At 40.9% G+C, this 23,964-nt stretch overlaps 3 protein-coding genes across 4 annotated transcripts in view; all 3 read right to left on the bottom strand.

The window, feature by feature from the left end:
* The window catches only part of spred1 (sprouty related EVH1 domain containing 1), a 62,339-nt gene extending 58,929 nt beyond the window's left edge, over positions 1-3,410 (bottom strand). Inside the window, exon 1 of the mRNA XM_084096604.1 lies at positions 1,022-3,410. Within this exon, the coding sequence (XP_083952730.1) occupies positions 1,022-1,050 (29 nt within the window). The 5' untranslated portion in view covers positions 1,051-3,410. The remainder of the gene's footprint in view (positions 1-1,021) is intronic.
* Positions 3,411-6,868: 3,458 nt separating this feature from the next.
* Positions 6,869-17,936, bottom strand: LOC311071968 (uncharacterized protein). Of its 2 annotated transcripts, XM_084096608.1 has the most exons (7): positions 17,379-17,936; positions 16,840-16,923; positions 16,704-16,732; positions 16,260-16,344; positions 10,195-10,261; positions 10,024-10,108; positions 6,869-9,128 (listed from the first exon to the last, which is right to left on the bottom strand). In XM_084096608.1, the coding sequence occupies exons 2-7, from the start codon at positions 16,850-16,852 to the stop codon at positions 9,087-9,089; spliced, it is 321 nt and encodes a 106-aa protein (XP_083952734.1). In that variant the 5' UTR covers positions 16,853-16,923; positions 17,379-17,936; the 3' UTR covers positions 6,869-9,086. The 2 variants fall into 2 exon arrangements, with proteins under 2 accessions (XP_083952734.1, XP_083952735.1); XM_084096609.1 differs by lacking the exon at positions 10,024-10,108 and adding an exon at positions 13,259-13,346 and having other exon boundaries at positions 16,840-17,936.
* Positions 17,937-19,738: 1,802 nt separating this feature from the next.
* The window catches only part of LOC311071962 (E3 ubiquitin-protein ligase TRIM39-like), a 64,508-nt gene continuing 60,282 nt past the window's right edge, over positions 19,739-23,964 (bottom strand). The window contains exon 6 of the mRNA XM_084096602.1: positions 19,739-22,204. Coding sequence (XP_083952728.1) covers positions 21,714-22,204 — 491 coding nt within the window. The 3' untranslated portion in view covers positions 19,739-21,713. The remainder of the gene's footprint in view (positions 22,205-23,964) is intronic.

The following is a 23,964-nucleotide window of genomic DNA, read 5'->3' as shown; positions in this document are numbered from 1 at the left end:
ACGTAAGCATCAATTTTTTAAATATTATTAATAAAAATGGGTCTACAATCAAAAAAAGTAAAGAACATAGATTTGATATTTCCACTTGCGTTTGCTGGCATTAGTTTTACTGCCAAACACCGTTCTGAAAACTGCCTTCAGAAAACTGTGGTTATGTGACGTGTGTGTGTGTGTGTGTGTGTGTGTGTGTGTGTGTGTGTGTGTGAATGGGCACGCGGGTTCTTTATGAATGGAGGCGGGTCACGTGATCGAGGCAGCTCTGTCTCTCTCGCGCGCTGAGCTTCAGAAGGGAACATCACGGAAATGGCTCATAAACGTGAAAACCGCGAACAATATACAGCGAATTAGTTGCAATGCGTCCGTTGACAAGTCTCGTGTTTTGGCCATTTTTATGAATGAGGTCTGCGATGATTGAGAAAACATGGCGCCCTGCTCTCTGAGGCCGCGTGCCAATCCCGCTCGCGCGCCCTGCACTGTGCGCGCGCTCCACGCGCCTGTCATGCGCGAGCCTGCTGTCTAGATAGGGCACTCACTAGGGTTTGAGACGCGGCCTGACACTGCAGTAAATAACATTAAACACATCACTAACATATAAAGCGTTAGATATCAACATAGTTATAAAGCTCCCACGAGCAGCTCTCAAAGACCCCGGAACCTGTGCTGAGTTTATCTACAAACCCATTATATAACTTTCACATCATATTTATTTCCAAATAGGCCCAAGTGTTTTCATTTGAGATGGAATAACGCTAATTGACACCTTGCCAATAGCTCATTTAGGTAATAAACTACCATATCAAAGCTTTGTATTGTTCCAATGGTAATGTGTAAGATTTTGTAGCGATCGGACATCTTGAGTTTAGAAATAAACAATCAGACGTCTTTATAATGCGTGTCTATCTAACGAGACATACTCAGCAAAGGAAATACCAGACATATTCAGCTCCATTTTCAGTGTTATGTACATGTGTGTGTGTGTGTGTGTGTGTGTGTGTGTGTGTGTATGTGTACACACACTTACTCGTTGTTTGGATTTGATTCTTCGCTCATTTTTTCTCACGGGGATTCAAATCCTGGAAATATCATCGAGTTCGCACTCAAGGCGGGGAAATAAAGTGCAAGTATCTCCATTTTCTCCGTGAAATCGCCACGAAAGGCCATTATTGACAGAAAGCGAGCCGATCTGCAGTCGATCATGCTGCACGAGACGCCAGAACAGCGGATTCAGATCGGGAATGGTGTGTGGAAGCAATGAAAGCAACACTTCGATCCATCTGCACTATAAATCACATCCTGAGGCGAAACCATCGGAGTCTTCCTCATCCTGGTCGGACAAAAATCCCAAAATCCCAGCGAAAGCGAGTTTGGAAAATCCACACGAACCGATCATAGACAACTTCACACGGCAGTATTTCAGCGATGAAACGAAACCCTGTGTAATGTACGCTTCCTCGACGCACAGGGGAAGGCTGGAGCTGAACGAAAGTCTCGGATCGGAACAGAAAGTGTCACAGGAACGTGCCGAATGACTGCGATTCTTCATGGGAACTTTGAGGATCTGCTTTACGCGAACTCCATTTTCAGCGCAGGCGAATCACATAGGAAAACTGGGCGGAAGAGCGGACGCGGCCTGCGCGCGCCACACAGATCCCTCCGCCGCGCATTCCTGATCCCGCTCCTGACGTGCCGCGCGAGTCCAGATGATTGACAGTGTTATCTGACATGATCCACTCAGTGGTGGTCTTCACCCGACCGACGTTATCTGAGGAAAGTCACTTTTAAAAGCCACTTACATACACCAAACATCCTTAAAGTCACCATGAAATCAAAATTGACCATTCTTTTCTTTTCTTTTTTTTATGTAATATTTCTGCATTTATTAGGCTATAAATGATTTAACGGTGCACATTAGGGTGACCACCAGTCCCGAAATTGGGAGCTCAATTGCCCAGTGTCCCGCATTTCAATTAGGCCTATATCTGTATTATTTAATTCCGTCCCTAAAATTACAATGTACAAAAAAATTTCCTTCAATGTACAAAAAATAACGTTTGATTTGTTTGTTTGTTACAGAAATAGAATGTTTTTTTAGGTTTGCAGAACGTTCCCCTAACCTTCCCTTAACGTTATAACTCTTTTCATCATATTTATTTCACATATTCTCCTGCGTCCCATGGTATAAGCGGCATGAATTTTATTCACAGACATTAAAAAATTAATAACAATTATGTGACTTAATTATAAGATAACATTACATTCATTTCTTACCATTAATGTTTAATTTCTTACCACTAACGTGTTCTCTTCAATGTTCTCTTCAGTTAGACGTGTCAAATCTCTCTGAAATCACACTATATAAGCAATTATTCAATAAAGAGGTCTTAAACTGCTCGTTCTGTCATCATTCATCAAACCTGTATGACTTTCTTTCATCCGTGGAACATTCTCTCCAAATCTTCTGTTGTGTTGCACAGAAGAACACAGGTTTGGACCGACGTGAGGGCGAGTGCATGATGACAGGAGGAGCAGTTCTGGGTGAACTGACCCTGTAAACCGCACACCTTATACCTTATGAACACAGTATATTGCTTGTGTTATCATCTGTTTCAGACTGTCACGCTCTCTAGAACTTTATACCTGCATCTCCATAGTGCAACATCCTAATATTTGAGATTCATTGTCAAAATTGCCTCAGATGCTTCTTGGCACTTATTCTCTGAACGAAGCCAATCCAAGCAGATTCCAGTTTGAATCATTTTTCAAAAACTTTGACTCAACTTTGACTTTCAGCTTGAAATGTATTGGAAAAGCAGACAAAAGACAAGACTGTGAGGAAATGAAACCTTGCAAATGACATAACTGAAACAATTGTTGACTTATTCCTTCTAAATATTATATATATAGTTATTCACCGGGAATAAAACACTATTTCTTTTGAAGTCCATGAAAGGGAATTTCATTTTTATTTCTGCAGTATCTTTGACGGTCCGTCATGTGACCTTCAGTAACTGAGCCGTTCATGATGGCTGAATATCTCAGTCTTGACGGCTTCTCAGTTCAGTTTTAGTGTTCTGTCGGATGTGTTCTCATTAAAGCGTCTGAAGAGGAAGTCGACTCTTCTGAGAATGGTCAAGTGGAAATCCCCAAACCTGCACACATGACACACGCTGCACGACAACATCTGCGGCTGACCAGCTGAAAACTACTCTTTATTTTTCCAGCACTTTTGCAGATCATAATTTAACGCTTCTTTTGTCTGCGGGTCATTTTTGTCCTATTGTGGGTAAAAAAAATCAGTTTTGGAACCAGGCTTCGCGACATTGTCAAAAAATTGTCAAGAACAAAAACACGCAATAGCAAATTATCTACATTTTGTAAAGTTGCTTTTTATAAAAAATAAACAAGTTTCCCATTCTGTCTTCCCAGGTCAGATACAGCTGTTCACCCCTCAGATGTAATTCCCCCTCAAGCACAAAACCATGACAATAAAACGCACTACGGCTATTTCTTGAACACCTGGAACAGGCTTGCATCGTTCGCAAGGAATGGATTTGTTGTGATTGATGTGCAAAGCACTGCCGAGATCTCAACAATTACTGTTGAAATACTAACAAAATACTAAAAATTAACACTGAAAGCTCTATACTTTGATATTCATTTTATAAAATTACAGATTAAGTTCTTGTAACATATGTGTGAAATTATGATATGGCAAATATATCCATTAGGGAGTCACTACATATGGAGTATAGGCTCACCTGAAAGGGCCACACCACAGGTGATGGTCTGCTAATGAGCTCCTCTACTGTAGTGATGGAGAAGGGTGGTCCAGGGTTCACCACTCAAGGGAAACTAACTGGACTTAAATAGCACACATTATTGTGTCAGAGAGGGGAAATGCGCTGAATGCCAGCTCTACACCCTCCCAGTCATCTGAATTCATCTCTTGGTACCCAGAACTCGAGATAAAACTGGTTCCATGCGCAGATTATAAAATCTGGCAAAGGTCTTGGGTGTAGCCCAGCCGGCAGCTCTGCTAATGTCTGCTAGCGAGGCACCGTTCGCTAAAGCCGAGGAGGCTGCGACACCCCTGGTGGCACAGTAAACCTCGGGCTTGATATGCCAGGAGAGTTGCATCCACAATCCAGTTGGACATTCTCTGTTTGGAGATGTCCTTCCCCATCTGCTGGCCGCCAAAGCAGAAAAAGAGCAAACTGAAACTCTGTGTGTGATCCAGATATATGTGCAAAGCACACACTGGGCACAACAGAGACCGGGCTGGGTCTCCCTCATCAGGAGGGATCGCGTGCAAGGTTACCACTTGATCCTTGAAAGGGGTAGTGGGAACCTTAGGCACATATCTGAGCCAGGGTCCACATATCCGAGCCAGGATCTCAGGACCACGTGAGAGACTGCCGGTCCGAACTCTAGGCATGTCTGGTTAGCGGAGAGGGCTTGTAGATCCCCCACCCTCGACAGAGGAGAGCGCAGTCCGGAGGGCCGTCTTCATGGAGAGGACACGAAGCTCAACTGGCTGTAAGGGCTCAGACTGATCTCCCTGTAGGGTCTTGCCTGAGTGACTGTGTCTATCACTGCTGGAGATAGCCCTCTGAAATCCTCCTCATCCTGTCCAGAGGCCACACATGGAGGATCCTGAGGTCTGGGCACAGGTGCCAGATTGTGCCCTGGCCCAGGGAGGGTCTGGTTGGGCCAATAGGGTGCAGCCATTCTCCTTGATCTTGCACAACAGGTGTGCAGTGAGGCTCCTGGGCCAGCTGTGTGCCAGTGCATCCGTGCCGAGGGGGGCTTCAGTCAGGGAGTGCCACCGGGGACAGTGGGAGGAATCTTGAGAGACGAATGGTTCTACCTGTGCTGTCCCGAATTGACTCCAAATCAGGTGGACTGTCTGGGCATGGAGTCTCTGCTCTGTCCTGAGCGTAGCCGGTTGTGAGAGCGAACCCGCAAAGGTCGCCCAGAATGTGAGTGGCTTGCAGAGACTTCAATCACTGCTGACTCCAAAGTAGGAGATGGTGGGCGAGTTCTGACATGCAACGAGTAAATGCCACCCTGGTGGCTGATATATGCCACTGCCGTTGTGTTGTCCGCCCGGACCAGCACGTGCTTGACTTGGATCAAGGATTGAAACCTCCTGGAGGCTAGAAGTACAGCCAACAACTCAGTTGATGTGCCAGTGCAGCCGCTGTCCCGTCCATGAACCCGAAGCCTTATGCCCAGTGCATACGGCACACATCATACAGTTTTGGAAGCATCTGTTGTTACAACAAAGCGTCTGGATATTTGTTCTAGAGGAACTCCTGCCCGTAGAAAACTCCAGCCATGCGATGTGTGCCGTGGTGCCATGCTCATCTCAGGACTCGGGCATGAAGCCAGTGCTGAAGCGGGCTCATATGCATCAACCCGAGCAGCGTTACCACGGCCAAGGATGCCATATACCCCAGGACCCCCCTGAAAGTATTTGAGAGGGACCGCTGTCATGTACTTGAACATATTCAAGCAGTTCAGCACTGAATGAGTGCGGTCTTCAGAGAGATGTGCTGCCATTGCGGACGAGTCCGACTCCACATCAGGAAAAGAGGGCGGAGAGCTTGAGACGTGAAAGTATGCATCCTTCAGGTCTATCGCTGCAAATCAGTCCATATACCCGATACATTATCATGTGTTTCCGGGTGAGCCTCCTGAACGGGAGCCTGTGAAGGGCCTGATTCAGTACTCCTAAATCCAGGATTGGTCGGAGCCTCCCACCCTTCTTGGGTACGATGAAGTGAGGGCTGTAAATGAAGATCAGTGAAGTGAGGGCTGTGTGTCTGGTGAACTGGGTCGCATAGCCGAGACGAATTGTTCTGAGAAGCCAGTGTGACGAGCTGGGAAGCGTTAACCATGCACCCAGACTTCGTACCAGTGGCCTCAGTGGAACCAAATCCGGCGTACCTCGGGTAGGAATCCTGCGGCGTTGTGCATCAGGGTTCACTGCGCCAGGAGACCTTGTGTCTTTTGTAATGCATGGTGAAGGGTGCATTGCACTCACCGTGTTCCCAGGTATGCTGTGGGAGAGGCGGGTTACGGCCGAGGAAGCTCACGTCAGACCTGCTGCATCAGAACATGAGGAAGTCTCGTCTGACCAGGTTCGATGCCTGGCCATCATGGCAACAAGCCATGTGTGAGAGAGACCCAGGGGAAAAGTAAATTGCTCTTTTCCGTGGAGAGTGAGGCTCAACCCCAAGCCTGGGGCAAGCAGGGTTCCCCAGGTCACCCATCTCAGGCCCGCTCTGGATCCTGGAGTGGGTCAGTAGCCTGTGGACAAGCGGGCAGCGCCACCCTCCTGCGAGAGGCCAGTCTGCTGGCCCGGGCTGATGCAGGTCTGAGACACAGATGAGGAGCTGGTATATCATGCCGAAAGTCATGCCTTGGCTTTATTTGCTCGCTTTAATCACTTTTGCTTTCATTCTCGTGCACTCTCTCGCTCGCTTAGCTGAACAGCCAATCAGAGTTCTCTCTCTCACTGACGACGCTGATCCAATAGGCCCAAACACCCCCAACGATGTACAACTAGTGCCAGCGGTGCAGAACACACAGAGAAACTGAGCCATCCGATGCTAATCGGCTAGGTGTGTCAGGGCCTTTAGCAAGCCTGTGTATCTCGCCACGTCATCCAGCTCCGTCTCAGTTCGCACGATCCGTGGAAGGCAGACTTCGTTTCATGTCCTTCATTTGGCTTATTTTTACTTGTATATATTTTTTGGCTAATTTTCATTGATAAACATTGTTTATAAAACAAGAACAAATATCTGCAAATGGAGTCAGAAAAGTAAAAATTCAAAATGAAAACAATAATATTTTTCTTACTTCACTAACAGATTTTTATTATTGTTTTAAGCATAAACCCACTTCATTCTGATGCATTTTTCATAAAACAAGGCTTAATATCTCATTAGTTTTGCTTCCCCAGTAAATATATCTTGATTTAAGAATGTTTAGATATTTAGATATCGAATAATATTACCCTCTCAAAACAAATGACCTTTAGACATAAATCGTGTCAGGATGTAATCAGATGTCATGGGCGTTTGTGTCTGATGATCAATAGTCCTCAAGCCTGATGTTATGCATCTAAAGAGACTTATATCTTCTCCTGTTCCTCACAAACGCTTCACAAGACTTTAAATCCAGCACAGGAACCCCATGATTTCACTTTACCTTACTAAAAGACATCAATGAAGCATTTATGGAGGTTAGTAACTATTATCACTCACAATGAGTATTTCTAAGAAAACAATATGGCTATTAATAACAATATATTCACTTATTTGACAGAAATAGATCTGAGTTACTAAAAAGTCATTGTAACTATATAATAACATTATGGCAATGCATAAATACATTCATGGAACCATCAGACTGAGTAATTAACCCTAAAACCGAATTCTGGACAAATGTGGGCAAAATAATTTTGATTTATTTTTAAAAAATACTTCCCTTGATCTGAGCGGTACAAGACTTGGCTAATTTTCCTTAGTTTGCCTCATGAACACACACAATTTTTTTTGACTCAATTCTACAATGTTAAGTGGGTGAAAAAAACAAACTCCTTAATCTTGTATTTGGGTCAAAAATGGGCACCCATAGAAATGAATGGGAAAAACTGTAATTGAGAGCATTCTTCTTGTTTTTTTGTAAAAATAAATCAATAGATCCAATACAATGCATATCTAACATACACACAAATGAAGGGCTGATCCTGTACAACATTCTCATCATGGCAAAAACTCACACTCAAAAAAAATAAGCATAATTTACATAGAAAATATGGTACTTTTTGAAGTAAATAAATTCAAAAATACCCCCAAAATAAAAAAACACACCATAAATGGATAGACAAAATTTTATCGAAGACAGTGATATAACATTTATAATAAATAAAAAATAGGATCACATCTGAGTCCTCTGTGCCCACATTTGTCCACAATTACAGAATTAAGGGCTATAAAGTGAAAACGGTGTGAGGGCTACAACTGGTAAATCAGTGTGTAATGGATTATGAGCATGCGCATTGAAAAGCAAATGCATGACTTATAAGTAATACAAATATTATAAATGTAACTATAACTGTTCTTTTAATGTAGTATAGGTCTTAATGAGTCTTTATAAAAGTATATATATAATACTTATAGATAATACTTGCTTATAAATAAGTATAAATGGAGCTATAATTCATTATAAGCATGGACTTCATAGAATGTGCTACCAAAATATTCTTTAGATTATTAAAATGTTCTTCACACTAAGAACATTTTTTATTTTAAGAACTGGTCTCTGACAGGCTCTTTGGGGAACTGAAAACGGTTCTTCTATGGCACGTGAAAACCCCTTTTGAAAAGCGTATGCTGTTTTTTATCAGTCATTGTGTTGAAAAAGACCTGCTTTAAAATGTTCAGAAGGTCCGACTGAATAAATGACGAGTTTGAAGCGGCTTGAGGATGAGTGGATGACAGCTGTGTGATTGACAGCTGTCTGTGTGATTGACAGCTGACAGTAACTCTCTTTGGTTCTGGAAGCCCTCACTGGAGGGATCATGAATGTTCTGCTAGCGTCTCTCCAGAGCTGTGTGGCGTTCATGCCCTGGTCACCCGCTGTCGGACGGGCCGGAAGCGACGCGCTCGGATGCGCTCATGTGGACGGATGAGGAGCTCCTGCAGACGTGAGAGGAGCAGAGGGAGTCCAGGCATGACGGAGAGGTGAAGCCGAGCTGGAGGAGAAGAATGGCTCTGATTCAGGCCTTTCATGTGTGCAGGCCCATGCGTGTCCAACAGCGTGTGTGTGTGTGTGTGTGTGTGAAGGGGAAGCGGCTCAAAGTGTTGAATGGAGCTTTTGTTCTGGGCCGGCTGTGGCTCTTTTACATTCTGCAGTGCTGCAGATGGAAGTGAAGCGGCCCGCATGAGACGAGCATTGAGACGAGCTCCTCCTCCCGGGATGATCCGAGCGCCACTCCTCCTCGTCCTGCAGGAGTGAGTCACCGGAGCACACGGCCCGAACACACTCCGCTTCCCCTGTCCTGACGGGCCGGCCCCTCAGGGGGAGAGAGGGGCTCGCTGGAGACAGTTACAGGACAACTGGAAATGGGGGAAAAATAAAGAAAAAAATGTAAATAAATAAATAATAAAAAGATTAAAATAAATAAGTAAACCAAAAATAATTTATTTAAATAATTAAATAATAAAAATATTTAAATGAATAATTAAATAAATATATTTAAATAAAAAAAATAGATTAAAATAGATTAAAATAAATAAGTAAACCAAAAATAATTTATTTAAATAATTAAATAATAAAAATATTTAAATGAATAATTAAAAAATATATATTTAAATAAAATAATAAAATAAAGCTGATTATAATAAATAATACAAATTAGATTGAAATAGATAACTAAGTAAACAATAAAAGTGTGTTAAAAATAGATTTAATATAAGAAAACCATAAAACATTTATCTAAATAAATAAAAAATAAAAAATATTAAAATAAAGAATTAAATAAATATATATTAAAATAAATAAACAAAACAAAATATAATTGTTATTATAATAAATAATACACATTATTGAAATAGATTAGAAAAATAAGTAAACAATAAAAAAAATTAAATAAAAAATAAATATATATAAATAGATTAAAAGAAATAAGTAAACCATAAATAGTTAATTTAAATAATTAAATAATAAAAATATTAAAATGAATAATTAACTATTTTAAAATAAATAAATATATTTTTATAAACAATGTTTCCCATATTAAAAAAATATTTTAAAAATGTGTAACATTTAGATTACATGAATAATTAAACAATGAAAATGTTTAAAATACAAAATAAATATAAAAACTTATTTAAAACAAGTAAACAGCAAATAGTAATGTAATGAGTAATGTAACTTAGATGCTAATTTTTTTCCAGATAAAACTTTAAATACAATAGTATACAATTTGATTGAGTATAAAGTGGGTCTTACATGTAAATATCGCTGTGTTTTCGATGTCATTAAGTGGCCCTTGGCCTCTAAAAGATTGGGAACTCCTGATAGACAAACATTTCCCCTGAAAGTTTGCGTTAGAATAGTTATAATAAAATGCAAGAGCGCGATTATAAACTGAGAAAGCGACTGGTGAGTAGATGAGTTCACCTGTTTAATGTCCTCTGGTCTCGTGTCCCTTCAGGGGCTCCGTAGGGGTCCGTCTGCTTCAGGGAAACTGGGAATGAAAGAAATGAATGTTTGTTTGTTTGTTTATGTTGTTTTCTTTCTCTTCAAATAAAACACTTAAAGTGTGACTCTGATAAGACTCTTCCAGCTGTTGCTCTTTAACTAGAAAACTACACTGTGAATGAAACCCCATCTGGAGCTGGGATCTGGATCAGGGGGATCAATCCTGTTTTGCTTTGAGAAACTGGCAGAAAAGTAAGATGGATTAGATCCAGGATAGCAACACGTGAGATTTCCAAACCGAGATGATTGTGATCCAGATCAGACGGGCCTGCAGTGAATGATCATGGAGGCGTTCGTCAGGGTCGTGCGCCCCCTGCTGGATCAACAGGGATGCTACTTCTCCCTGAAAGTTTGAGTTTGAATAATTTGCAAGTGAGTAGATGAGTTCACCAGTTTAATGTCCTCTGTAGTCTCACTTACCAAGCTAACACAAATATGTTAGTGGCCCTGGGATCACATTACCCCTATCCTTCAGCAATTACACTGGCTTCCTGTCCACTATCGCATACACTACAAAAACCTTCTACTTGTCTATAAATCCCTACATAATCTAGCCCCATCTTACCTATCTGATCTCCTCACCCCATACACGACCTCACGCACCCTTCGTTCTACTGATACATGCCTCTTATACGTCCCCACATCTCGCCTCCGCACCATGGGCGACAGGGCGTTCAGCGTGGTAGGCCCCAAACTGTGGAATGCTCTGCCACTTGAGTTGCGCCAATGCACAGGTTTATCCACTTTTAAAACTAAATTAAAAACCCATCTTTTTAGCCTAGCTTTCCTGCAGTCCCATAATTTGACTTGATTGATCTGATTTTACACCTTGTGCGCAGTGTATTCCTATGTCTTGTGTGTGCATGATAACATTTTAAACCCTGTATGTTCTTTATGTTTATGTCTTTATATTTCCCTTGTCTCTGCCTATCAAACTGTACAGTGTCCTTGGGTACCTTGAAAGGCGCTTTTCCAAATAAAATTTATTATTATTATTATTATTATTATTATTATTAGTATGTTTTGATAACATTCCCATTAAGTTATGAAAGGCTGATTCTCCAACTACAGGCACTTTTGTGTCCTTGGCCTTTTTTTTGTAAATTAATAAACAAACAAATGCACAAATACATTGTCATTATGAAGTTCATGCTCCAACATCCTAGTAACCACCAAATATTGCCCCTGTTTTCTTTTAAAAATGCTTTTGCAAGGCTGTTTATTAGCAGATTTAGCAGTTTTATGCTTGTCCCCAACCCAGACTGGCCCTCTTTGAATGTTAAAAAATTATATTAAAGGATCGATTTAAAAATATTTTTTAACATGTTTGTCTTAAGGACAAATAAAATAATATCATACCATCAAAATTCCATATGTATATCACAATTTTAAACTATTTTTGGAATAAAATAAGTCTGTCCCCAGGTTTTCCGTCACTTCCACCTCCCTCAACAAAATCCACCTTAAATATTTTATTTACTCGGTAACCATGGAGATAACAGTGAAGGGACGTATCAGTTGAAGATGAAACTTCAGGCACATGTGCTCTTCAGCTCAAGAGAATAAATCAAGGTAACTCTATAAGAGTTTATTTCCACCTTGGCTGTAGTTCGGTTGAATTATGTACAACAAATATGAAAATAATGTATGTATGTTTATTTCGAGTAAACAACATGCTAAGTCCAGAAGTAGCTAAGCCTGACATGAGGGAGTGCTAATATTGCAGAAGAACTGCTAAAACATCATTTCCACCTCTGAGAAGTTACAGGCGTAGCTATGGACATGATATATGCTGTTTTTGTGCGCTATTAGCATGTTCTCAAGACATATTTGTGCTTTTGGACTGAGAACTTTATATATCACCATTCCAGTACACTCTATATTTATTTTTATTTATCTATATTTATATTTAAGGTGCCGAAGTCGATGGCCAAGAAGTCACAGGAATACGGGGACAGAATAAAAGCAGATCCAGTTAAATATCAACAGAAAATAGAAAAGGACAGAGAAAGATATCGCAGGAAAGAAGAAAGAGGAATAGTGAAGCCAATCTTAGAGGCCTCCAGAAAGCAGAAGGAAAGAGAAGAAAACAGTGGAAGATCAGCGAAGCCGGCGACGGCGTATAGCCACTGCTCACCCCCCCACAGAGGACAGATCTGCATCCAGGGCTAGGAGGAGAGTGAGGAGAGATAGATCAGAGCTTTCAGAGATGTGTCTGAGGTTAATATACACTCTCAGAAAATAAAGTACATAATTGTAACTTTAGGGGTACAATGGCTTGTCGCTGGGGCTGTACCCTCAAGGGTACAATATTGTACATTAACCTTTAAAAGAAACGGTACATATGTGTACCTTGAGGTCCAATAATAAGCCCTATGGGGTACGTTAGTGTAGATTGTACTTTGGGGGACAGAAATGGACTCCTACTGTACCCCTATTTCTGACAGTGTACAGCTGGGTGATGCCTTGAGAAAAATCGAAAAGGTTCGCCAGACTACAGAACAAAATCAGTCATGATGACTCAGCACAGAGTAATGGTGTAATGACAAATGACGGAGGGACCAAAGAAACTGAGGAGGACTCGAACCTTTCAAAACTCCATCATTTCTCAGCTGAGGGAGAAATACAGGAGAGAAAGCTCTGCCAAACACCAGCGGCTGATCAGCCAAAGCTGTGTCTTCTAAAAGTCTCCAGAAGTACAGGCTAATGAAGTTTGCACAGAGAGAATTGGGTATCTCAGCAAAGACTGACTGCAAAAGGGGCACAAACCTTAAAGTATAATCGAGGTTTGCAATTAAACAAGATGAGCAGCACCACTGAGGAGAAAATCCTCAACTTCATCAATCACGGGACTCAAGGGCCACAACAGAAACACTGACAAGCAAAAACACTCAAATGCAGAAGCGCTTCTTGAATGAATCTGTGCAACGTCTTCATGAGAAGCTCCTAAAAGAGTTTCCTGAGGAAAAGATTTCTTACTCACAGTTCTCCGAGAGGCGTGATCCAGATCCAGATCCAGATCCAGGGCCCTTTCGGGTGGTTAGCCGAGAGTACAGGACACACACACGTCTCTGCAGAAGACACAGTACACAAGTCATGGCGGATGAGTTGATGCGGTGTAGAGTGATTAACACCAACAACGCTGACGACCTCATGGCCTCTCTCTGCTGTGAGAATAGCACACATGTACCGTGATTGTGTGTCAGTTGCAGAGAGAAAGATGTAAAGTTTCAAGCACATTTGACAGTCAAGACCAAAGTTTTGGACACACTGGAATCTTCACTGGAAAAATTCTCATCTGTGCTGAAAAATAAATCTGGGAGACACACATATAACTTGAAGCACCGATACACGGCAATACGCCATTTCCAGGAGAAGATGGGAGAGGGAGACTTATCTTTACATCTGGAGTTCTCAGAGAACTGCCTCTGCAAATATGGGGATGAAGTCCAGTCAGTGCAGTAAGGAGACTCTCTCCACAGGCCATATGGCACACGGCTGTGGCCGATCCGACAGGGAGTGATGTCCACATGTTCCCATGATCCCGCAGCCATCGGGCCCACACAAACATCTGAAAGAGCAAACCCAGGACTGACGGCTCTTCATGGTGTCAGTGATGGGCCAACCACCCAATATCGCTCCAAGAGGAATATCTTCCTTCTGTCCACATTGCCTTTTGAGATGGGCTGGACAGAAGTGGCCTGGAGTGTCCCGGAGGCTGGTCGTGGCAGACGGAGCCGGAGCAGCAGTGGGCCAGAAGACAGAATGGTTGCGATGGGAGAGGATAAATCAAGCCCAAAAACTCTCTTCAATGATCTTCTAGCTTCGGAGACTAACATCAAATTGTTCTTCATTGAAAATGAAGAACTTGATGCAATCGATGCTCTTCTGCCGGATGACCTTCAACTGTTCGCGGCACAATGACAATCCATCAGGAAAGCCTGCTAAACTCAAATAGTGTAATGTTTTCTGTGGGCCATGACATAACATTAATACATAAATTGAAAAGTGGTGGAAATCTCTGAAAGCGCTCTTCAGAAAAACTGTTAAAAATAATAATATTCCATGTAATTGTAAAACTGGCCACTGTTATATTGAAGACACATGAGTGAAGCTAGGAAGACTGTTTTAAGTGTGTTTTAAGTGTGTTTTAAGAGAGTGTATTTCCCATAAGCTCACAGTGCCTAAAGTGCCTGTAGTTGGAGAATCACCTGAAAACGTTATTTCTGAATGTTTTTTAAAGATTCAAAACGTAATTTTTTAAATGCATTAAGAATGTTTTTTCCTGGTTCATGTGACTGTCGTAAAGCAGCCGGTCTATGGTGACCCTTTAGCTTAACGTTAATAAGTGTTTCCTTATTAACATTCACAATAACACCCGCCAGCGCGTTCTGATGGATTTTTCTTTAATGACAGCGGAAGAAACTCCGTCAATTTTTGGCCATACAGATTAGTGTGTAAGACAACTACAAAGGGTCTACTTTTATTTGTGTACATTCACAATAACACCAAAACCTTGTGCTTTTGTAAAAAGATCTGCCTTTGTTTCAACTGTCTCTGTATCCGCGAGAATCTTTCTGAAACTAATAAAGTTTAAAGAATGGCCTATTATCACACAAACAATGTGCTGAGGCCACCTATGCAAAATGGTAAATGCCCCCAACAATGCCTTAAAAATAATCAACAAAGGCTATAGTACAGTAGCCTACGTTACACTGAGATTTCATGTCGGAGCGGGATTTGAGCGCTTGGGCCGTGAGAGATTGAGTGGAGCGCATTGGCATAGAGCGGAATATTGAGCGGAGCTCACATGCTGAGTTATAACTATATATTCAGGATTTACATTTATATATTCAGAGTTATAACTATATATTCAGGATTACATTTATATATTCAGAGTTTTAACTATATATTCGGGATTTACATTTATATATTCAGATTTAAATTTATATATTCAGAGTTATAACTATATATTCAGGATTTACATTTATATATTCAGAGTTATAACTATATATTCAGGATTTACATTTATATATTCAGAGTTATAACTATATATTCAGGATTTACATTTATATATTCAGAGTTATAACTATATATTCAGGATTTACATTTATATATTCAGAGTTATAACTATATATTCAGAGTTACATTTATATATTCAGAGTTATAACTATATATTCGGGATTTACATTTATATATTCAGATTTACATTTATATATTCAGAGTTATAACTATATATTCAGGATTTACATTTATATATTCAGAGTTATAACTATATATTCAGGGTTACATTTATATATTCAGGATTTACAACTATATATTCAGAGTTTTAACTATATATTCGGATTTACATAGAATTATTTCCTGTTTGGCCCCCCATAATATATATATATATTTTTTTTTTTTTTTTTTTTTTTTTTACAAATTCATTAAAATACTAAAATTAACGGAGAATCATGATTTTTTTTTTTTTTTTAAACTGAGATCATGGTTCTCCCATGATTCTAAATAGACAACAAAATAACATGTAATTTACTAAAGACTCCAACAAAATGTTAATTGCTGCAGTCCAACTATTTTTTTTTTTAACTTGAATGAATTATTTAATTCAATTAAATGTTTCTTTGCCGAATGAATCAGCCTTTTGAACTAATCTTTTGAATGAATGATTCAAGGACAAATACATTTTTTACAGTCTCTTGGCGCCATCTTGAGGCGTAACGATGTAATTGGTACAATCTTAATTTGAAGTGTAAAACAGGTGATTTGCTCGATTTTTAATCTCTACCATGGACATCAGTGCTTATATCCAGACATTAAACGTTTATCCCAGTACTTTTCAATTATTAATTTTAATATTTGCAACACAGAAACAAGCATTCGAAGGATGCGTTTGAAAAGACTGAAAAGCAGAACACACATATTTGAATCGAGAACGCGATAATTAAACGATTCATCGCTGTAAAAGTATACATTTTTCTTACCAGCAGACAAAAATTCCTTCAGGCTCAGTTCGGTTATTTTAACAAATTTTTGACCATCCCCAAGTTTCACCTTAACCAGCATGCTCTGTAATAGGAGACGGAGTTTTACACAGATGACAGTGGAAAAGGGTTATTTATAACAAATAACTAAGTAACAAAATTCTGTTGCAACATGTTGCATACAGTATTAACTAACGTTAACGTTAGCCTAACGTTAGGTCTTTGAATTTGAACATTGCCATTTCGACCATCCCATAAAATCGGGCGGCTAATGCATTGCAGAAAACTCAACGTTCAAAAATAACAATATACAAATTATCTGGATATAACAATACCAACTTCAACCAACAGAAATACAAATTAAATATGATTTTTGACATCATTCTAGATTAAAATATTACCACATTGTGACGAAAAAAATATTTCTCCACCACATGAACTCACCGCGAAGTTGTTCCATTCGGAGTTTGAACCTATCAAATTACACAAAGTTCATCAAACTACAACATATACAGTAATATTAACACATGTATTCACATAAAATGTTAAAATTATGTTTTAAAGTGTTACTTAAAAGTACATGAAAAGTCCATTTCTCAGCCTTTACGTAAAGATGGTTCTCTAAAAGGCGCTGGAGGACGCGTCGGACGTGCTGGACATGGATCTGGAGTGACGGCGAAAAAAACAGGATATCGTCAAGGTAAACGAAAACAAAGATGTTCAGCATGTCTCTCAGGACGTCATTTATCAGTGCCTGAAAGACAGCTGGAGCGTTTACGAGACCGAAAGGAAGGACCCGATATTCAAAGTGCCCTAACGGAGTGTTAAACGCCGTCTTCCACTCGTCCCCCTCCCTGATGCGCACGAGATGGTAAGCGTTACGAAGGTCCAGTTTAGTAAAAAATTTGGCTCCCTGCAAGATCTCGAAGGCTGATGACATAAGAGGTAGCGGGTAACGATTCTTAACCGTTATGTCATTCAGCCCTCGATAATCGATGCAGGGACGTAAGGACCCGTCTTTCTTTTGAACAAAGAAAAACCCCACTCCGGCGGAAGAAGAGGAGGGGACTATAGTACCGGCATCGAGAGCTACAGATAAATAATCTTCGAGAGCCTTACGTTCGGGAGCTGACAACGAGTATAGTCTTCCCCGGGGGGGGGAGTGGTTCCCGGAAGAAGATCTATACTACAATCATACGAACGGTGTGGAGGGAGAGAAGTGGCCCGGGACCTACTGAACACCATCCGGAGATCGTGATACTCCTCCGGCACCCCCGTCAAATCACCAGGCTCCTCCTGAGAAATAGAGACAGAGGAAACGGGAGGAATGGCAGACATTAAACACTCAACATGACAAGAGACGTTCTAAGAGAGGATAGTATTCTTAGCCCAATTAATAGAGGGATTATGACGGACTAGCCAGGGATGGCCTAAAACAATAGGAGTGAAAGGTGACTGAACAATAAAAAAAGAAATGGTCTCGCTATGATTACCAGAGACAGTGAGGGTTAAAGGCAGCGTCTCACGCTGAATCCTGGGGAGAGAACTACCGTCCAAAGCGAACAGGGCCGTGGGATCTTCTAATTCCTTAAGAGGAATATCATGTTCTCGAGCCCAGGTCTCATCCATAAAACAGCCCTCCGCCCCAGAGTCTATCAAAGCACTGCAGGTAGCCGACGAGCCGGTCCAGCGGAGATGGACCGAAAAAGTAGTGCAAGCCCTTGAAGGAGAGACCAGAGTTGTCGCGCTCACCAGTAGCTCTCCTCTTACTGGTGAGCTCTGGCTTTTACAGGGCAGGAGGAAACACAATGAGCAGCTGAACCGCAATACAGACAGAGGCGGTTGGTGATTCTCCGCTCCTTCTCCTTAGCCGAAATGCGGATGCCCCCCAGCTGCATGGGCTCGGAGTCCGAGCTGGCGGAGGGAGATGGTAGAGATGCGGAGAGGGAGGTAACGGAGAAGGCGGACTCCTTTCCACGAACTCGGCGACGAAGGTCGAGCCGTCTCTCAATGCGGATAGCGAGTTCAATCAAGGAATCCACACTGGAAGGAACTTCTCTGGAAAGGATCTCATCCTTAACCTCAGCACAGAGCCCCTCCAGAAAACGGGCGAGTAAGGCCGGCTGGTTCCAGTCGCAAGAGGCAGCGAGAGTCCGAAACTCAATAGAATAGTCTGTAACGGACCGCTTACCCTGACATAATGAAGACAAGACCCGGGAAGCCTCCTCTCCAAAAATAGACCGGTCAAAAACTCGTATCATTTCCTCCTTAAAGTCCTGATACTGGTGAGTACATTCAGCCTCCGCCTCCCAGATCGCCGTTCCCCACTCCCGGAGAGATATAACGTAGGCAATACGAGCTCTGCTCTTGGAGTAAGTGGAGGGCTGGAGAGAAAAAAACACATCACACTGAGTGAGAAACGAGCGGCATTCAGTGGGCTCACCAGCGTAGCACGGCGGGTTATTGACTCTGGGTTCGGGAAACTCGGGAGCCCTGGAAGCGATTGGTGGGTCGAGGCGAAGATGATGTATCTGTTTGGTGAGATCTGAGACTTGGGCAGCCAGGGTCTCAACGGCAAGTCGAGCAGCGGACTCTTCCTCGTGCTGGCCGATCATCGCTCCCTGGATCTCGACAGCTGACTGGATAGGATTAGGAGTCGCTGAGTCCATCGTTGGTCGGATTCTTCTGTTATGCAGGTAAGAGAGGACCCAAAAGCGAATTAACAAAATAGAGTCTTTAATGAGAACACAGGGTGGCAAAATGTAGAACACAATTCTTCTTCTTGAGAGATAATGGCAAAACAGGCAACCCGCAGAGAGGGCGATAAAAATGAAATAAAAATACTTCAGCAAAAAATACTTCAGATAACTTCAAAAAGAGTCTTTAGGCAGCAGACAGAGAAGGCTGTGTTTGCGGCGACAGGCTGCAGGTCTCTCAGAGTAGACATGGCTCGAGAAAAGACTGCGGTTACCAGATCTCTCACAGCGTCAGATGAACTGGACAGAATACAAGAACAAGATGATTAGCAGAGAATAGATCGCGTTCACCAGGCGGATGCCAACAGGACAGGACTAGGACAGAGACAAACAGGACTGTAGTTTGCTTCTAGCATGAGAAACTCAAGTGAGAATCCGACAAAGAAAGAAGCAGGAACAGAGAGAGAAATAGAGACCTAATCAGAGGGAAGAGGGAACAGGTGGGATGAGAGTAAACGAGGTAGTCAGAGAAGATGAGGAACAGCTGGAGGAAGAGAAAAGGGAAAGAGAAAGTAACCAAAAAAGACCAGCAGAGGGAGACAGAGTAGAGAGAAAGAACAGGAACAAGACATAACATGACAAGACATGACAATTAACACTTGAGTGTTCACGGGATGAACAGGTTGATTGGTTTTAATATTAATTTTGCTACATTAAATGAATTATATTAACTGATCCAAATATTCAGAATTAATTATTACAAGTTATGACTGATTATTAATATTTATTTTGAGCTAATTTGCTACATCAATTTACATATTAAAAGTAGTGTATGAAATGGCAAATGTAAATTATATAATTGAATTTTCATTTTCATTTTGCGCCGAACTCTGCACAAATGTAATGGAAAATGTACATTTAAATACAGAAATGCATTGCCATTTTACATATTGCATTGTCATTTTACATATTACATTTCAAATTGAATATTGCTACTGTAGTGGCAAACAATTTTCTACTTACTGAATAAGAGACAAACATGGATCAATTGTCTTTAAAGATTATTTATTCCCTTGCAAGGAAAGGTCAGCAGTCATACAGTCATTACAAAGTGCCTGCAGAGTGTGGCCACGACTTGGGGCTTTCTTCATTCTTTATAGTTGTTCCTCCCCCAAGGTTGTTTTCCTGAGGCTACATGAAGATATCTCTCAGCCATAACTTAATACATTGTTTATCATATGCTACCCTTGAGTGGAGCCCCTCTGTCTCAGTCAACACTCGTAGTCACACATTACTTTTTGTCAAGTCACGTATACAAGGTCATACACATACGTATATTCATAAGGGTATGTATCGACACTACATTAATCTGATTATCATCATATTTCTAAGATTCTATGAATATAAGAAAATGCAAACATATAGAACATATTAAATTTCTTCCACATTACCCATATTCTTCCCTACTTTACTAGCGATATAACACCAAATATAGAACGTTATCATTTTTTTTTTTTTTTTTTTTTTTGTGCAGAGAACGGGAACACACAAAAGAATATGCATACATAACATAATATCAACCACAACAATAATAAAGGAGACAACAGCAAAAAAGAAAGGGAAACATAAATAAATATCAGTCCTTAAAAAAATCTTAACAGTCCTTATAGCTTTCTTATTAGTAGATGCTGAAATCACATTTATATAATTTTCCATTTCTTTTAAGAAGACAGGTTTACAGTTTGAAAATTTACATTTGTAAATGTAAAATTTGCTTAGGAAAATATTTTCGTATGTGGGGTCTGAGTCAAAGTACCCAAAGATAATGTTTCTCATATGTATTGAGAAGCCTGGCAAAATCTTACACTTGACAAATACACCAATATCAGTCCAAAGCTTCTGAGTGTAGTGACACAACCAAAATAAGTGAACCACTGTTTCATCAGGAATTTAAAAAAAAAAGAGCATGTTAGTGTCAGGTCTTGTTTTGGTCATGTCTCATGTCTCTGTCATGTTTCCTGTTGTCATGTGATTCCCTGTTACAGTCATTTGATTCTGCCATGTGTTCCCTTGTCTTGTGTGTCATGTTGTCATTGGTTCATTGTTCACAGATGTCCCTCATGTTTGCCACATGTCCTTGTCAAGTATTATTTCCCTGTAACCACTGTGAGAAATTTCTTTCATTTTATTTGTGAGAGAGAATTTCTTCTGTAAAGGCCAGATTTTTTTCCAATTAAGGTTAACAAACAAAGTATTCCAAAAGGAAATTACAGGTGGAACAGAAATCAAATACTTCAGAAGTAAAGATCTTATTTTATAGTTTTTAGCTTTCGACTCAGCAAAACAGATTTGTCCAATAGGAGTATTACCCTCTCATCTCCCTATAATGTTTACCGTTTACATCCATGTACTTAAGTGAGCAAATGATCATTTAATCTGAAATAAACAATTATTAATTTACAAATTCATTGAAACTGTCCATGTGTAGAATTAGGCTCAGTTTCTAGAAGAATTTTTTTAAAATATAATTATGTGAAAATTAGCAAAGTGACAAACTTCACTCTTGTTTATTGATCTGTTAAAGCAACATGAGAGTGTGAGTGTTGCTGTAGTGCTGGATATCAGTCATGTGATCATCACGGCCCAATCACAGCCAGCGTACTGATACTCAGATCAACAGCACTCTTACTCATGAGATATGGATTAAATACTGGAAACATGATGAAAGCAGGAAGATCAAGATCTACAGGAGTGACGTTTACTGACTATTGACTGGTAAGATCCTCAGAGAGTCAGAATAACAATAGAAGAATGGAAAGAGTGTGTGAGTGAAGGTGGTTGTGAATGTGTGTAGATGTGTGTTAGTTACAGGATCAGAGAACGACACCGTTCGTCTGTCATAGTCCAGATTCACTCTCACACGTTCAAGCTTCTGTTTAACACGAAAAGCAGAACGTGTAGTCCATCCATACGTCACACTCCAGGCATCAGTCTTGAAGAAAACGGTGCCCTTCCTCTGGTTTGATGCTGTAGTTACTCCAAGACTCCAGCATTCACTCTCTTTAACCTCCACATCCCAGCAGTGTGTTCCTGAGTTAAAACCCTCTGAACCCAGAACACAGAGAAACCCATTAAATCTCTCTGGATTTTCAGGAAGAGGTTGTTTGTTACCGCTGTTTCTCACACTGGTCAGATCATCAGACAGGACGAGACGTGGATTTGCCGTGTTTGGATCCAGAATCACAGGAGCTGATGAGACACAATCAACAGATGCTTTTATTCTGATCTTCATATGATGATCAACAGTGAACCCAACACAGATTATTATGAATTATGACACTCGTCCTGTTGATCAAACACATTTTCCTCTGATCACTGTCAGTGCTGTTATTAGTTTCACACTCGTTTTTATCATCAGCATTTAACGGCATCAACTACAAACATTAAATGTGTGATTCAGACATTTGTGTCCATCAGGAGAAACTGATACTTTGGGAAAGTTAAATAACAATAAATCAATGAGATCTGTTGAGATTTCTGCTGTAGATGAAGAACTGTAAGTGTGTGTGTGATCTTCAGCAGCATCTGATCATCTTCATTTTATTGCCTCTTATGGCGCTTTTCCACTGCATGGTACGGTTCGACTCGGCGCGGAACGGTTCGGCTCGCTTCGCTTTTCCACTGCGTGGTACGACTCGACTCGGTACGGCACGGTTCGGTTCGCTTTAGCTCGGTTGCTTTTCCACTGCAGTTAGTACCGCTTCAAAGTGGGTGGGACTGATCGTTATAGTTGCCGTCTCTACTGCCATGACATCATCATATTAAATGCGAATTTTTCATTCCGTGTTTCCCCATCCACTCCTCGGCAACCAACGAGAGGAACGTCTGCACCTCGTCCACTGACCACGATTCAGCCATTTCTTTTTTCGAAGTTTATACTTTTTTTTTTTAAAGCAAATACTTTTAAAACAGGCGCTACAGCGCTGGCTGTTGTCTACTGGCTATTTAAATCTAGCGGGTTTAGTGTCTCGTGTCGTAAATACAATGACGCTGGTAGTGATGATTCTGTCTGACCAATCAGTGATCTGCAGTGTTTTCACGTCACATTTTAGTATCGGTACGGTACGCTTGGAACCTCAACAGAGGTGGTACCATTTAAAGCGAGCCGAAGCGAGCCGTACCGTTCCGTACCATGCAGTGGAAATGCGCCAAAAGTGAGCCGTACCGAACCGAGCCGTACCGTACCATGCAGTGGAAAAGCGCCAAAGCGTGCCGTACCGAACCGAGCCGTACCGTACCATGCAGTGGAAAAGCGCCATTATAGTCTGTGTATCAGTTTAAAACAGTTTATTCTGACAGTCTGTTGTGTTTGACTAACTAATTATGTTGGATTGAGAAATTATTATTATTATTATTATTATGAGACAAAATTTTCTAATTGTTACTCCTCCTTACAACCTCCAGACTCGGCTCAGACCTTCAGACTGTTCTGATTCTGACTGCTTTATCTTTTATAACTGATACGACTTACAGTTTTCTAAACTCTGAAAAATCTCATTGCCTGCTTTGCCAGAATCTTCAAATGAGCCAAAACTCCAACTGACAAAAATTCACATTTAAACAGTAACACCTCATCGCTCTGGTCTCTGTTTTGGTCTCTGTTTGCACTTTGAATATTGAGAGAGTACTTTGATTATAGTTGCACTTAATAAGACTAAGAAAAAACTGTTATTAGGGCCCAAGCCCTGAAAGGGCAAAGGCCCTATTGTTTTTGTTAGGATTATTATTATTTGTAACACACAAAATCAAATCGACGGTGGGAGGCGGTGATGAAACTTCAGCTGTGTGTTCGATGTAAGAGGCCGATCACATGGATGTGACTATTGTGAGTCAAAGTTATTGCGCCACCAACTGGCAGCAGGAAGTGTGTCACTTTCAAAATGCTTTGAAATCACCCTCTTATTTTTACACGATCTCTACAATGTCAAAACACGGCAGATGTAGACCTG

Source organism: Abramis brama (genome assembly GCF_963993115.1).
Source record: "Abramis brama genome assembly, chromosome: 21".
Classification (NCBI taxonomy): Eukaryota; Metazoa; Chordata; class Actinopteri; order Cypriniformes; family Leuciscidae; genus Abramis; species Abramis brama.
The sequence above is the reverse complement of the archived record's forward strand: the minus strand, read 5'-3'. Positions and strand labels throughout refer to the sequence as shown.